This window comes from Lytechinus variegatus, chromosome 18 (assembly GCF_018143015.1).
Source record: "Lytechinus variegatus isolate NC3 chromosome 18, Lvar_3.0, whole genome shotgun sequence".
Taxonomy (NCBI): Eukaryota; Metazoa; Echinodermata; class Echinoidea; order Temnopleuroida; family Toxopneustidae; genus Lytechinus; species Lytechinus variegatus.
Window position 1 is genome coordinate 20,723,785 of NC_054757.1, and position 14,336 is coordinate 20,738,120.

Here is a 14,336-nt window from a genome sequence, read left to right on the forward strand (position 1 = left end):
TTAAGATGATGAATATCATCATTACAACCATGAAGAAAACAATTACATGAATCCTCAAAAGAAATGCAACAAAAACAATTATGCCATCCCTTTGTTATTGTACCTCTCCCACAGATTTATCAATCCAACATGATTGGAAAGTGTCTGATAAAAAAAACAGTGGAAATGTAATTTATTGCCTACTGCTAATACCAAGTGATCTCTGTACAATGCCAAGAAGATTACAAAATACAGACAAGAGTGGGCTCAATCAACTCACCAAGCCACCGAAGATGAAGGTAGTGGCAAAGATCCTCCCAAGAACAGTTTTTGCATACACATCTCCATAGCCGACCGTTGACATGGTGACGACCAGGAAGTAAATACACGTCCAGTAGGAGAGGGGTTGCTTGTTGGCAAATTGCATCCATGGGTCACCTGAATTCTCGACCTGGAAATGAAAATATAAATACACAAATATGATCAATCACGAATACTGTAGTGCAGAGCATTTCCTGGAACCTTAATCAAGACTTCACAGACATGATTTATTTTTATTCAGAATTTCTATTCATATAAGTTTTATTCAATTCAACTACAGCCAAATATTTCAAGACTTGACAGACATGAATATTTTCACATCCAGATTTTACATTATAACAACTTTGAAAAATTGCATGGGGTAATACAGTATAGTGTTCGCAACAGAGAAATATATACAAGTCATCAGAAAGTAATGACAACTTTAGATCCCTCAGAAATGGAAAATATTGATAACGGATGATTGTGTTCAGTATCAAACATTTATCTAGGAGCTTTCTCTCCCTATCAATATTCTACAACTGCCACTGTCAAGGGAAATCTCAACTGGTAGTTGCAGGGGTAAGTAAAGTGAATTTAAGTAGATAAAACAAAAATTCCTATTTCAACAAATCATGTTCTTAAGGCAGGTATTGAAACAGACTTCAAAGAAAGTAAAACAAAAAGCAAAAGCAGGTCTCTAATTACGTTTCTCATGCACAAGCCCCCTGCCCCACCCCTCCCCTTAATAACAAAAATACAATACCCCTAATAATATTGAAAATCATTTTATCATTAATATATGATGCTTAATGATAAAATGATAAAATCATTTCATCATTAAACATCATATATTAGAAGATAAGTTGATTACTGGAGCAAAAATACACTTTTGACTGAGCACTGTCGAGCTTATGTACAGTAAATGTCAAAGCAATGGGACTTTTCATTTTATAATGTACAAATACATAAATCAGGCTTTATTTTGTCAGCACTTTGCCAATATAACAAATCATGAATGGAAACTTTGCTGCCAAAGGCTGCAAGCCCAATGGAAACAGAATCTAATTAACGAAAGAAGCATGGATCTAATTGTTATTTCAGCACGTCTGTCACCCATACAGGTGTGTATGAATACTGCATGGGCCAACTGAAATGAACGAATGCAAAATTCAAAAAGCCCCACACCGAAGGTTTTCATTCCGTTCACGCACTTGCGATTGGCAATTACCTTGCCTCACGCCTGCACTGCCAAATTGCTGCATGTTTTATTAGAATTCCTGCAAATAAATCTCATTATCCGAGAATGGATTCAGGCCCGTTTCAACATTCACGGCTGGCGGGGTACATGAATTTTGCTTGGGAAGATTTATTCACACACAATATATCTGAATTCTATTCTTTGAATGCATAACTAATCCATCCCTCTCTCTCTCTGTCTCTCTGCTTTCAATGATGGGCAATATAGTATTCGGCCTGTGTGTGTGAAAGTGAATGAAATATTTAGTGTAAGTCATGATTGTAACAGACATTAAGAAGATGCATGCAGTAATACTTATATCTCTCATCAGATTTTCTGAAGCTTTGTACAGACTGGATGGTTCACTTTTTCTAAAGACTAGAATAAATCTCTTTCTCTCTTCTCTCTTCCTCTTCTTCCTCCTTCTCCTCTTCTACCTCCCCTTCCTCCTCCCCCTTCCTCCTCCTCCCCTTTCTGCTCCTCCTCTTCCTCTCCCTCTTCCTTTTCTTCCTCTTCTTTTTCTTCCTCTTCTTCTTCTTTTTCTTCTTCCTCTTCGTCTTCCTCTCCTCTTCATCTTCTTCCATTTCCTCTTCTTCTTCTTCTACTTCTTCTGATGCAGGAAGCTCGAGTGTTATCTCAAGATAAAGCCACTGTAATAATAACTATGCTTTGGCTCCTCTGACAGAAAGTGCTCTATAAATCCAGCTATTATTTTCATTAGAGGCCAGCACGGCGGAAAATCATCATTTCTCTTTACACCATGATCATTGCAAAAATATCATTATGAAGACATTATTCTACACCAACCTCCAACACAAACTACCAGAAATATGTCATTTTTTAACCAATTCAATCCCAATAACATTTCAAGTTTCCTTTTGTGGATGCTTGTGTCACTCACCCCAAGCACTCGACGGCGAACTTGAAAAGGCCAATTGTCTTCCTTTTTAAATTCAACAATTGTAATGAGTTTTCTCTTTCATTTTTGTACCAGCAGACCTTCGTGATTATATTTATATTATACATTTTTTAGTAACATCTATGAAATTTCGGTGAAATAAGGAACGCAAAAATAGAATATCAAAAAAGGAAAAAATACATTATCATCACTTTAGAGTTATTAAGCATGCGAAGAGTTTGGAAAACTTAAAGCCAGTGCATAATACACGATCCGTTGCAATCCGCCTTTCAGATAATTTGTAACAGCATTTACACCTGGGTGAAGAGTGGCAAATGTAGATAAACACCTTGCCAAAGGACGCAAGTGCTGTGGTGGGATTTGAACCCCAGACCTTGTGGTTCAAGTGCGGAGACGTATCCACTGTGCCACAACACCTCTATATGATATGAATGATCCAACCGATAAAATATGAACAACCAAAGTTCGGAATGCATGTAGTGGGAGGAATCCTGAAATCAAAATTCCAGTCTTTTTCAAGCATCCCTGAAGGAATAAAAGCAAAATCAATTCGAAATCATAATGTCAATATCGGCTGCCATTTGAAGCCGATTTCGATTTTACTCCGATCACAAGGGTTCCAGCAGAGCAGGATTCTGATTTTAGTATTCCTAGCAGTATGCTAAACTTCAAAGTAAATAATCTAACTTCTTGGAACTTCAAATACAAAGTGGGATTTGTACAAAAAAATAGCATCATATTGGATCGTGTAGCATGCGTTTGGGGTTAGACTCCTTACCAGGTGTATGATGCCTGCAAATCCCAGCCATAATGTTAATAGGTGTGTGACCAGGTTGAGGAGCTTGATGGAGTTGCTGGTTCTGAGAATACTCAAGAACTGGAGAATCTCTGAAAGCTGCATGAGACGCAATGCCCTTAAGAACCTTAGGCCTAGAGACAAAATAGAAAAACAGTTAAGATGTTAAAAATCACTTTATTTGAAGTATTTTTTTATACCTTATAGTTCCTACATCAGAACTGGGTTAAAACTCTTTTTAAGAAGGCCTGGTTTCAAAAATAAAAAACATGAAATAACGAAATGCAACCTTTCAAAAAATCTATTTCAGTCAAAATAAACAACGTGAAACAAAAGGTATATCCCTAATAAATCAGGTTAACTCAAAATTAGAAAATCAAACAATAAGAAAAACTATATGTTAAAAATTGAACTTGAAAAATCATAATATATCACATTGGTTAAAATATCAACCAGAAAACTGTTAAAACAAATTATCATACATATATGTTCAGAATATGAAGTTTTCACACCACTATTTTACAATGTGTATAACTCAAAAGGGGTTCATATCTACTTGAGATGGCCAATTCTAGTATAGGCCTTTTAAAGGCATTAGTACGTTTTTAGCAACTTCAAGATAAGCCTATTATTTCTAAGGATTTACTGTTATTATTATCATTCCATTAAAACTGTTCCTTTTTTCAAGAGAACACTTAAATCTCAAAAGAATTTCACATCTACTGAAGAAAATGACACCAGTCAGTGTTGTGAAGGGACCACATCAACAGGTGTTGAAAATACACCATAGAATTTCAATACAACACTGAATGGTGTAAATATGGCAAACAGCATGTGTTATAATAATACCATTGTATCGCACTAACACCAATCATGGGTGTTGAACTGCTACCATAAATTCAACACTGGTGTATGAACATGCTTGATGCAGTCCCCTCACAACAAGTGACTGGTGTAATTCAACCCTTGTTTTGCATCAAAGATGCTAAAGTGTTATATCTCGTGAAACTCTTCATACATATTTATTTTTATATTATTTAAAAAGCTGCACATTTATTTCAGGTAAATAGGTATTGTTTCACGAAACCAATCATTACTCAAAGCTAGTTGATGGGTTGTAGAAATTCTTTCAAATATGTTTGCATTGGTTGACATTAGAAATAACAATTAGTTGTTCAAGAAATCCGCACCTCTATCATTGGAAATGTACAGTATCCAAATGGTAACAGAAAAACATTAGAGTCACAAGACTGTGACTTTTGTAAACAACAAGGATTGTTGTCAAAAGGAAAGAGGCTGTGGATGAATGTAGCTAGGATAGAATACATGATGGATAAATAAGTACACATGTTGGGAGAGGAGAGAAAAGTATATGATAGATGGATGGACGGACGGACCGACGGACAGACAGACAGACAGACAGATAGATAGATAGATACTGTATACAATAGATAGATACATACATATAGGTATAGAATAAAATGTTAATAAAACTGAAGATTATGACAAATTACATTTTACATAAATTGGCCCTTTAATCATTTAAGTAAGCTTTGCTGGGCTGCTGAAACTTGAATCTGAGATCGGCCATTTTAAATCGTAGATTTGGAGCGTCTCACAATCAATCTATAACCTTTGAAGAATTGACTACAGCGGAATTTGGAACAGTTCATGGATGCCTTTCTTTCTTGAAGGATTTCCTCTTTCTTCCCCAAATCTGTTTTTACATGCAGAGTGCATTCACCTTAGGCTACGTGACACGCCTCTGGCTTCGTCAAGATGCGGACCGAAGCCCTCGCCTGAACCAACCAGGGTAGATTTAGGGATATTCTCCACGTCACTCCCAATTCATTAAGGCACTCTGCGCAGTTCATTAATAAAGAGAGGGATTACCCAGGACCGAGTTCATTTTTCTTTATGCACATTTGAATTCCCCAACTTCGATCAGTCAAAAGCATTTCTAGAAATGCCATGAACTGATAGTACCAAATATATGTTAATTCACAAGATTCTCTCTACAGGCCTTTTCTTCATAAGGGCCAAAAAGGGGTGTTTGGAATAGAAATTCAGATTTTTAAAAAATATATGTGAATTAATGTAATGCAGCCTAAGGCTTTTTCTTCATAATGCTTTTTAAAACGCTTTCTTCAAATACCTTTTTCTTCACATATTCTTATAGGTACATGTAGGTTGATATAATTATGTAAAATACTGTTGGGAATAATTTATAATCAACAAAAAAGAAAATTGTTTTTCCTGCCCCAGAGCAACATCACCACGCACGTTATCAAAATAGCATCATTTTACTAAAAAATGTACCCTTTCGCACTAACATTTCTTCCCCGGCGAAAGTCAACGGGTGATTTGCTCAGGCGAATGTACATGCAGACCCGGTGTCAATGAAAGCGGGCGCTTTTTAGATTTGAATTTCAATATTAATAAATAAATATATGGTATGGGTGGATTTCCATAATAGATCGTACGTCTTTGTAAGACGAGGTCCTGGTGACTACATCTATACAGGCATGGTAGTTCATTTATCGATACGCTCCTATACATCTGATACAGTGCACGCTGTTAGCATCATATAGCCTAATGAAGATTGCCTTCCTTACATGATCTCTTTAATGATCAAAGCTGTTCATAGATAAGCCACAAGGGCATTTATCACCTAAGAAATCAGTGGCGTTCATCCTAACCGTCGTATCAGTCAATTTCGGTCAAAAATCTATTTTGACGATTTTTGCAGAAATTGAAAGTAAATGTCCTATTCGATACATTCTTAAACTTCAAAGAGGCGTGTTATTTTGATTTCTGAGATATGTTGGGATTTTCACGCCAATGCCAAACAAATTGTTGATAAAATGCACTATTTCTACTGGAAACGTGTACTGTAGCAAAGCAAACAACAGCTGCGTGCATTTAATATGCAAATGCGTGGTCAGCTAAACCGTCGTATGGCACTACATTGACTTTGCACGCGGGAGAGCGATACAACGTTTTGACTGATTGAGCGTATTGAAATGACGGTCAGGGTTGTTGTATTCCCTATGGCGTTTTTGTACAGAGAAAATCTAAACTACTCAAACCGAAATTACAAGAATGTAACTCTTTTGCAATATTTTCTCTGATTCTTGGTTTTATTTTCAAAATAAGGATACCAGCCATGTATATTTCTAGAAATGATTATGTTTTAAGGCCGGGGAACAAAGTGTGAAAATTATAGTAAGGATCTTTGAAGTCTATTTTCTCTGAATGAGTTTGCACCATCGTATGTGTGATACGACGGTTTGGATGACCACCAATCAAATTGGTTTATTTTCCTGAAACTTACAGAGCTATAGTTATGCCCTTTTGCTACAAATGGATAAGTGAAGCAAATGGCCTCCTGGTAGCAGAGTAAAGGATCGCTCTAATGATCAAAAGGTTTTATAGACCATTACACAAATATCATTTAAACCTAATTGAGGGCTACGGAGGTGATTAATACATCATTCCATCTCATAAAACACGTAATTAAAGGCATACTTAATGACCCCTTCTTCCTTGCCCCCCCCCCACACTTCTCTTCATCAGAATAAATATTCCATTTATCATATCCACCCTCTCATTCTTCCCTTGCATCATGTCGGATTGGATTTTGAAAAATTCTGTGAATTTGAAAACCAACGAACAAATAATAAGCTTAACAGTTTATTATATTGATCATTTATCACAGAGGAAAACATCATTGAATTAATCATTGTTGTTTATGAAAAAAACATCACAACAAAAGTATTCAGTTTTATGTTTATGTATATACATGGGATACATGGGATACAAGTTTTATCAACCACTAGAAAAAAAAATGTTCTATTAAAAGCTAAAATCTTTACTTTATTTCTATAATGAATATCAATAAGCATTTTCAATCTTTATTTAAATTTGCATTTTCGCATTCTTCCTTTTTAAAAGATGCAGCGCATGTGCAGGAAAATTGTGTACTTTTTATTTGGCGTGCAAGTTAATCCTAATGAACTAGCAAATCAAATGAGCATATCCCAGTTATTGATAGTGCATCATTAAAATTTAAAGTGTTTAGCACTAGCCTCATTCTAGAAGTGGACGTTTTAATGCTGGTGAAAATGCAAAACCATTTTTTTTAATCACTTAATGATGACATACGGAATGGAGAACATGAAGAAACCTTTCTTTGCCCCCTGAATATGCAAAACCATTTTTTAAATATCGCTTAAAGATATGGAATGGAGAACAAAAAGAAACCCTTGTTGGCCCCCTGTCCTGGCCAATATCACCCGTGTACTATGTGAAGTAGATGCTTGATCTTTCATTTGCACGGTTTCTACTCGACTCCCAGGTGTATGGTACATGAACACCTGGACAGCTGGGTAAACTCCAAGAATAATGTCTTCCGGAGTAAGAAGATGGAGAAAGAATGAGATGGAGAGAAGCAGATAGAAGAGAGACAGACAGAAAGAGATTGAAGCAAGATGAAGGAGAAAGAGAGCAGGAGGAGATGGATCAAGAGAGAATGTGAGTATATGAGCAAAATAAGAGTTAAAGAGTTAGTTTGGAATAGCATGCACAGCAAAAACTGTGGTGTTAACCGGTATACATAGAGGACACCACTTATATTACACTGGTGTTAAATTTGTGGTGTTAGTTTTACACCTATGTGTTATTACAACACCTTTTGTTGTTACATTTTCACTCTTTGATGTTATGTTTAATCTCTAGGGTGTCAGTTTTAACACCACAGTTTTTACAGTGTGGAGCTACATACCAGCAGGTCCATGATGAGAGGAGGAATTAAAGAGCAACATACAGGGAGAGGAGAAAGATACAGAAAGACAGAGGGTGAATGTGTATGGATAGATATATTGAGACAAACAGGGACAAATTGACAAGCAGACACATGGGCAGACAAATAGACATATAGGGGGAAAAACAGCATAGAAAGTTAGAAACACAGTTATCGACAGATACAATTTACATGAAGCAATGACCCTAGGAGATATCCATGTATAACTGTTATGGGGTAGACAGATTAAATATACCTGATAAATCAGCATGATTTTTTTTTATAAATAAAGAGATGTAAAAAAAGTGTTCTGAAAGCATTAAGACAAGACAAACAAGGGGAAGAGAATTTAGAAAATAAAGGAAAAGGCACCAATAGAAAGAAAAAAAAGCATGGCAAATAAAGAATAAACTCCAGGAAAATACAATAAGCCACAGAAAGACACAAGCAAGTTTTCATTGTGTAATGAACGAAAATAAATTATTTCAAAATGATTTCTTTTCAGTGTTTAAAGCAAATCAGAAACTGAAATAAAATCAAACTTACCAAGCCATGTTCTGGACATATAGATGGATACAAATATTGGAGGAATGGTGAAGAAATCTACAACAGAATTCAGTGAAAGCCAGAACCAGAATTTGTCCTGAGCAGCTACAAACTGCAACAAAAAAAAATCATATTTAATACAAAAAATATCAAAACATTAAAATTAGTGCATAATGATAATACATATACCCCATGCATATGACATCATAATCTCATAGCGCCCTCCCTCAGAGGATATAGGAATACATGTAAAAGGAGTTGTCAGAGATGTGCCAGCTGCAGATCACCAACGCATGCAAGGCAATGGCTTCAGCCTCTAAGACGTTGGTACTATGACGTCAATGCAAAAGGTATATTGTTTCAATAATTATATTTATAGTGTAACATGCTCAAAAGAACAACATGACACAAGCTCTATTAGTTTGAGTGTGTTTAAGGTGCAATGCGACTTCACTCACGCTACACAGTAAATTCAATCACGTGAAACATGTTACACTGGATTTTGGGACTTGCACTAGATTTGCAATAGAATTAACAAGGACTTCAGAAGGGTAAGATCACATATGTCACTGTGATTTTGACCTTTGAACTTTTGACCTCATAACAAATAAGCTTCCTGGGATCCATGCAAGAATCATATATATCAATTATATAAGCCTAGGTTAAGTTAAACTGAAGTTAATACTAGGACTGAGATGGGTATTAGATGAAAACATGTCACTGTGACCTTGACCTTTTGACCTCAAATTCAAGAGGCTTAGTGGGATCCATGCTAGTATCATACACTCCAAATTATATCACCCTAGATTAAGTTAAACAGAAGTTTATAAGGGAAAGTTAACGGACAGACAGACGGACACCGAGCGTGATACCATAATACGTGTACGTCCCGACCCGTCACTGGGCGGGAGTATAAAAAGGAAGTTCCTTGTAACGCCCCAATAAAATTGCATTTCTATCAAGTGAATCTTATCAAACAACATACACAACCTCAAAAGCTTCATGATCAAGATTATTCAAACAGCCACTTTATTTTCTTTCCAGGGATATGGAAGATATGAAATTCATATATGGTTTACAGATCATCCGATGAAATGTCAAAGATATTATATGTGATGTTTCCTATTCAAAGCAATTTTTCACATTCCACAGACTAGATTGTGTCGCACTGAGCAAAAAAACAATCTTGGCACAATTGCTAGGAAACGTTGTCCATTTTGCATAACAGAATTCAGAGTCAAGTTCACTCTAAAGATATCAAAGTTCTTTGTCTCAACAGCCAGAAGGACCTTATCGTCCTTCATGGGCATACAGTCTGGAAAATGAATGCCTTTATAAGTATAGGTTTAGTTGTTGTTTTTTTGAAGGTTCACTATTCAAGACACACAGATTAAATACGTTCTTCAGACCATTTCTGACATTATTTTGAAGGTCCTGAATTTTAACCAGAACAGAATTGACCCTCTGTCAGTGCAAAATTAAAGAGTCAAGTTTGACACCGTACAAATTAGAGTACATATTCACAAAAATTGAAAACATTTTACACAAGTAGATTTCATATAATACAAAAAAATATCTATTGTAACATCATAGTTCACTCATTTGCAAGTTTAGCATAATAATGCAAACAAGCATCATTTCTTCTGATTTTGTTTTTTACTGTTTTATGTGTTTTAATTTCACTCTAAAGATTGAATTCAGGATAAAGACAAAGTGTTGGCCTTTAAAGAAACAAAGATCTTCCAGCAACTTGGTTCTCAGAATTTTATGTCTTTTAGAGCCAGTAGGACATTATACATCCAAATAATAACAACTATGTTGTCAAATAGGGCTCAAAGCCCTTCTAGCTCTCAAGAAACGAGACTGTCTCTTAGATCCAGACTAGGCACCGAATAACTTCAAAATGATAAGACTGAAAGACCTTTTTTGCTCTTCGGATGGCACTATCTTTTAGTTTATAGAGAGGTATATGTCATGCTAAAAATTACTTTAAGCCCTTTTTGCTTTCAGGAGATGAATTCAAACAATAAGGGCAACAGTTACACCGATGAAACTGACTCCAACCAGACCGATGGTCTATCATTGGTAATAACGCAATAGCCTTTTTTGTCAGTCTAGTCTACAGTCAATAGGGAGTTTCAAACCGCCTTGATCCCAAGAATCCCTGTTAAATTATGAGAACATTTTCAGGCTTAACAATATCTACTAATTATTCCCACATTCCCACCGCACCAAAACATACCCTTCGGGATAAGTTCAATGACTTTACAGAGCATGCGCAGTATGGTCTGAAAAGAAGGCAAGGCGAGAGATTCAAAATCACTAGCTCAGCAGCCGCACCCATAACGCCCACGCCCAACTACACACTGGGCTAAAAGTTCCTGTAATTCACTTTCACATTGCCAAAGTACCTGCAACCTTGGAAAAGTCCCCAAGAAAGTCCTTGTCATTTTGACAAGTAGCTACATGTACTATTTAGCAGTTATTTCCTTCGGGAAGATTACGTATAATTTGCTTTCACGCCGTCAAAATATACCTGGAACTGACAAACTATGCAGCGGTCTGAAACCACCTATTTCCGCTGGTGTGACTGTACAATTACAGCTAGAAGGGCGCCAATGCTGCGTCTAAAGAAACGACTTTAAAGCCCTTTTAGCTGTCATGGGGAGACACAGCACTCTAAATGCCAGGGAATTTAATTCCTACAATTGGATATTCCTATTATCCTCTTTTAGAGGCACAGCCTGGCTTTAGAGGAGTCTATTTCTGACAAGGTGGCATGACCCTGGGAAGGGGGGTCCTTGAGGGGTGCTACTGTATCATTCTCAATAGGCAGCACCCCCAGGTATTCTGGAAGATGTGTAAAATGGAAAAATGTAACCAAAATGTCCTTCATTTTATAGTAAAAACACCCTTTTTTTTGCTTTTCAAATTTCTCAGGTTCAATTTGACCTCCATTTTCCAGTGAAAACTCTTCTTTTTTTTGCTTTACAAATTTCTCGGGACCGATATGATATCCATTTTGTAGTGAAAACCATTTTTTTTTTGCTTTTCAAATTTTTTGGGAGGATTTTTATCTCCATGTTGTAGTGAAACACTTCTTGCTTTTTTGCTTTTCAAATTTACTTCAGCACCCCCAGACCCAGTAAAAAAAATTGTTCCCAGGGCCCTTCAAGGTGGGGGTATGGAACATTACATTGTTGTACTAGAACTGCCAATAACTAAATCCTGGCTCACTAATGTGAGCAGTTTCATGATTTATTTTTGATATATTATTTTTTAATCCAAAACCATTTGTCTCACAAATAAAACACTGGCACTGCCAGATGAGTGTGTCAATTTTTGGCTATTTTTTTTTACATATAATGAAATTAAAAAGCTAGGACATTCTATTTTTTGTTTTTGAGAATATTGCAAATGAATAGATCAGACACATTTTTTTAGAAATTGAAGCACTGTCTCAAACAAAGTAATAGCTAGCTCAGACTTGTTATTTAACGGTGTATATATCATTCTCCTTCTCTATTCTTTCTTTCCTTCTCTTTCTCTCTCTCTGCCGCTCTGTCTCTCCCTCTCTCATTCTAAAACGAAGGTGGCTCTTGAGTGGTAAATGAGATTAGCTGAAATGTTATCGGCAGTGATCCATTTCAAGTAAATATGAAGGAGGGTGTTTCGCACTGACCTTCTCTATTTGTTGTAAGACCCTTGGTATAGAGGCCTATGTCAGGTACATGATAAAGAATGCACTTGCGAGCACAGAATATGAATACATTGCACATGAAAGCTGAATATTATTGCAGAGATTTTTTTTTTGTCGTCCTATTCATTATCATCCTCCTTCTTCATCATCTTCTTCCTATTCCTCATTGTAATTCTATTCTTCATCGTCATTGTTGTCTTGTTATTCTTCCTCAATTATCTTCAATCATGTTTTACCATCATCACCACCTTAGATTATCGTCTTTTCAATCATCAATCATGTTATCACCATGAAATCACTACCCAGTACCTACAATTTTTCTTTCATCATTATCATCACCACCACCACCACAATCATCACCTGTCATAATCGTCATCTTCATAACCACCATCACAACCAACACCACTAGGCACCATCATCATTACCACCACCACCACCATAAGCGCCATCATCTTCATCAATACCACCGCCACCATCATAAACACCGTTGTCATCATCTCAACCATCATCGTCATCTTCCTCAATACCACCATCCTCAATACCACCATCCTCATCATCATTATCATCATTACCACCACCATCAGCGCCATCATTGTCATCTTCATCAATACCACCACCATCATAAACACCGTTTTCATCACCTCAACCATCATCGTCATCCTCCTCAATACCACCATCATCATTACCACCACCACCATCAGTGCCATCATCTTCATCAATATCCCCACCACCATCATAACCATCATTGTTGTCATCACCTCAACCATCATCAGTATCACCACCACTACCATCGCCATCATCATCATCACCATCATCATCTCATCACCGTCATCATCAATACCACCATCACCGCCATCATCTTCATCAATACCACCACCACCATTGTCATCATCACCTCAACCACCAGCACCACCATCAACATCATCACCATCATCATTGTAGCCATCTTGAGATGAAAAGAACTTACTTACCCTCAGAATAAAGTACAGGAGAAAGAATATATTGAAGGCAAGGTCCACCTGGAAGATATGATCCTCTGCTAAACTGAAGCATCTTTCTATTGGTCTGAAGAAAAACAAAGTTCAATGACAAGTTTTAGACAAACTATCCTTATTGCATGTATCTTAAAACCCAAATACTATAGTATTAGTAAGTAAATAAATGATTGATAACAATTTACTGATAGAAATTTCAGGGTTCTAATTTTTTTTAGTCTTTGATAATCCTAAGTCTAGGAAAATGTTTCGTTTTTTTGTGTGTTTTTAGGGGGATATTTTTACGCTCCATTATTAGCACTATCTCTTATTTTTTAAAATATATACATGTGCGGAACATCGATTTTAAACTGGATAAGAATTGTCAAATTAGATGCTTTAAAATTGCAACTTTATGAGTTGTTGCCTAGATACTTGCCACACTGACAAACTAAGGTTCAAACTAAAAGGTTTTCATCCTATCCTCACATAGGATAAAGTAATAATGAAGCATATCTTGTTAGTGATTACATAACAAAAGGCACTTTAGCAGCTTATTAAACATCAATAACTTAAAGTTCATACATTTATCACCACTGGGTTGTACATCATGGTGTATAACATCTCAATTAATATCAAGATGAGATAAAAGCATGAAAAATAATGAAATTATGGAAGAGTTATTTAAGACAGTCATTGCCTGTTTAGATTATGATTGAAAAATCCCCCAAATTATTTCAAGATCTTAAGATTTGGCACTTCGGTATACTACACTGTAGGTCAATGAAATTCACAGCACACATCAATTTTTGCCAAGGATATCTTTGCCAAAAGCAGCACAAGGGAACATGCTTGTTATTTTTATCACTATCTATTGGAGTAACATCTCCTGGTTTGAAGAATGATTACAGTTATTATCATGGTAGAAAAGACACAACATAAGGGGGTGGTTAAGGGATCTTGAAATCACATCAAAAGAAGTGTTTAGTATTCATGTTATATAAAGATGCACATACATTTAAGTTATGTGATAAGTAACTGCATTACAACAAAGAAAAACAGACAATAAATGGGATACAAA

At 36.1% G+C, this 14,336-nt stretch overlaps 1 protein-coding gene across 1 annotated transcript in view; it reads right to left on the reverse strand.

The window, feature by feature from the left end:
* LOC121432230 (calcium-activated potassium channel subunit alpha-1-like) overlaps positions 1-13,867 on the reverse strand; it is a 15,215-nt gene extending 1,348 nt beyond the window's left edge. The window contains exons 1-5 of the mRNA XM_041630083.1: positions 13,863-13,867; positions 13,253-13,346; positions 8,582-8,693; positions 3,217-3,368; positions 260-430 (exon numbers count right to left, since the gene is read on the reverse strand). Of these exons, the coding sequence (XP_041486017.1) occupies positions 260-430; positions 3,217-3,368; positions 8,582-8,693; positions 13,253-13,346; positions 13,863-13,867 (534 nt within the window). The remainder of the gene's footprint in view (positions 1-259; positions 431-3,216; positions 3,369-8,581; positions 8,694-13,252; positions 13,347-13,862) is intronic.
* Between the last annotated feature and the right edge of the window lie 469 nt (positions 13,868-14,336).